Here is a 680-nt window from a genome sequence, read left to right on the forward strand (position 1 = left end):
CAAAACAGAAAGAAAACTTACAAAATGAAGCAAAAGACACAAACAACATCAGAAGGCTGCAAACTGAAAAAATAATTAAAAAAGTAATGAAAGCTGACTACCAGAGCAAGATTGATTTTAATATGGTTGATCGATAAAATATGTACCAGACACCAAAAATTAAGTTGACAAAGATTATATAATCACTGTTCTATTATGATTTTTGTAATATTGGCTAAAACTGAATAAATAACATCTTTTACATGCTTTAGTCATGAAGGAACCAGCCATGAAAAATTTTTAGCTGAATGTATCAAACCTACTTTTCACTTTGTTTTAAAAAGTCTGGTACTTATTCCATCAATCTCTTTTGCCAAACCACTAAGTTATGGTAACATAAACACACCAGCAGTGGCTATCAAGCTGGGGGATGGGGACAAATACAGATACAAAGAAACACACATGCACTAACATACATGCATATATATATATATAAAAAAGAGACAAATCCCATCACACAATTTATAAATATTTATATATGTACAACCATCCAAATCTCTGAATACTTTATTTTTTCTAATATATACATGTGTTGGCTGCGTGTCGTGTTTCTGAGCTTGCAATCCAGTTCATTTTCCTGGGTGTTTGAACTGCAGATGGCTCCACAATCCAAGGGTTGCATGAAACATACGGGAACATTG

The 680-nt window shown here is 32.6% G+C and overlaps 1 protein-coding gene across 4 annotated transcripts in view; it reads right to left on the bottom strand.

Annotated features, from left to right (window-relative positions):
- LOC106869802 (uncharacterized) overlaps window positions 1-680 on the bottom strand; it is a 19,192-nt gene that overhangs the window by 6,805 nt on the left and 11,707 nt on the right. For 2 of the 4 annotated variants that reach the window (XM_052968965.1, XM_052968966.1), the window contains exon 3: window positions 22-63. The exons of the other annotated variants lie outside the window; for them this stretch is intronic. In XM_052968965.1, the coding sequence (XP_052824925.1) occupies window positions 22-63 (42 nt within the window). The remainder of the gene's footprint in view (window positions 1-21; window positions 64-680) is intronic. 4 annotated transcript variants of the gene reach the window in all.

Source organism: Octopus bimaculoides, chromosome 6, assembly GCF_001194135.2.
Source record: "Octopus bimaculoides isolate UCB-OBI-ISO-001 chromosome 6, ASM119413v2, whole genome shotgun sequence".
Taxonomy (NCBI): Eukaryota; Metazoa; Mollusca; class Cephalopoda; order Octopoda; family Octopodidae; genus Octopus; species Octopus bimaculoides.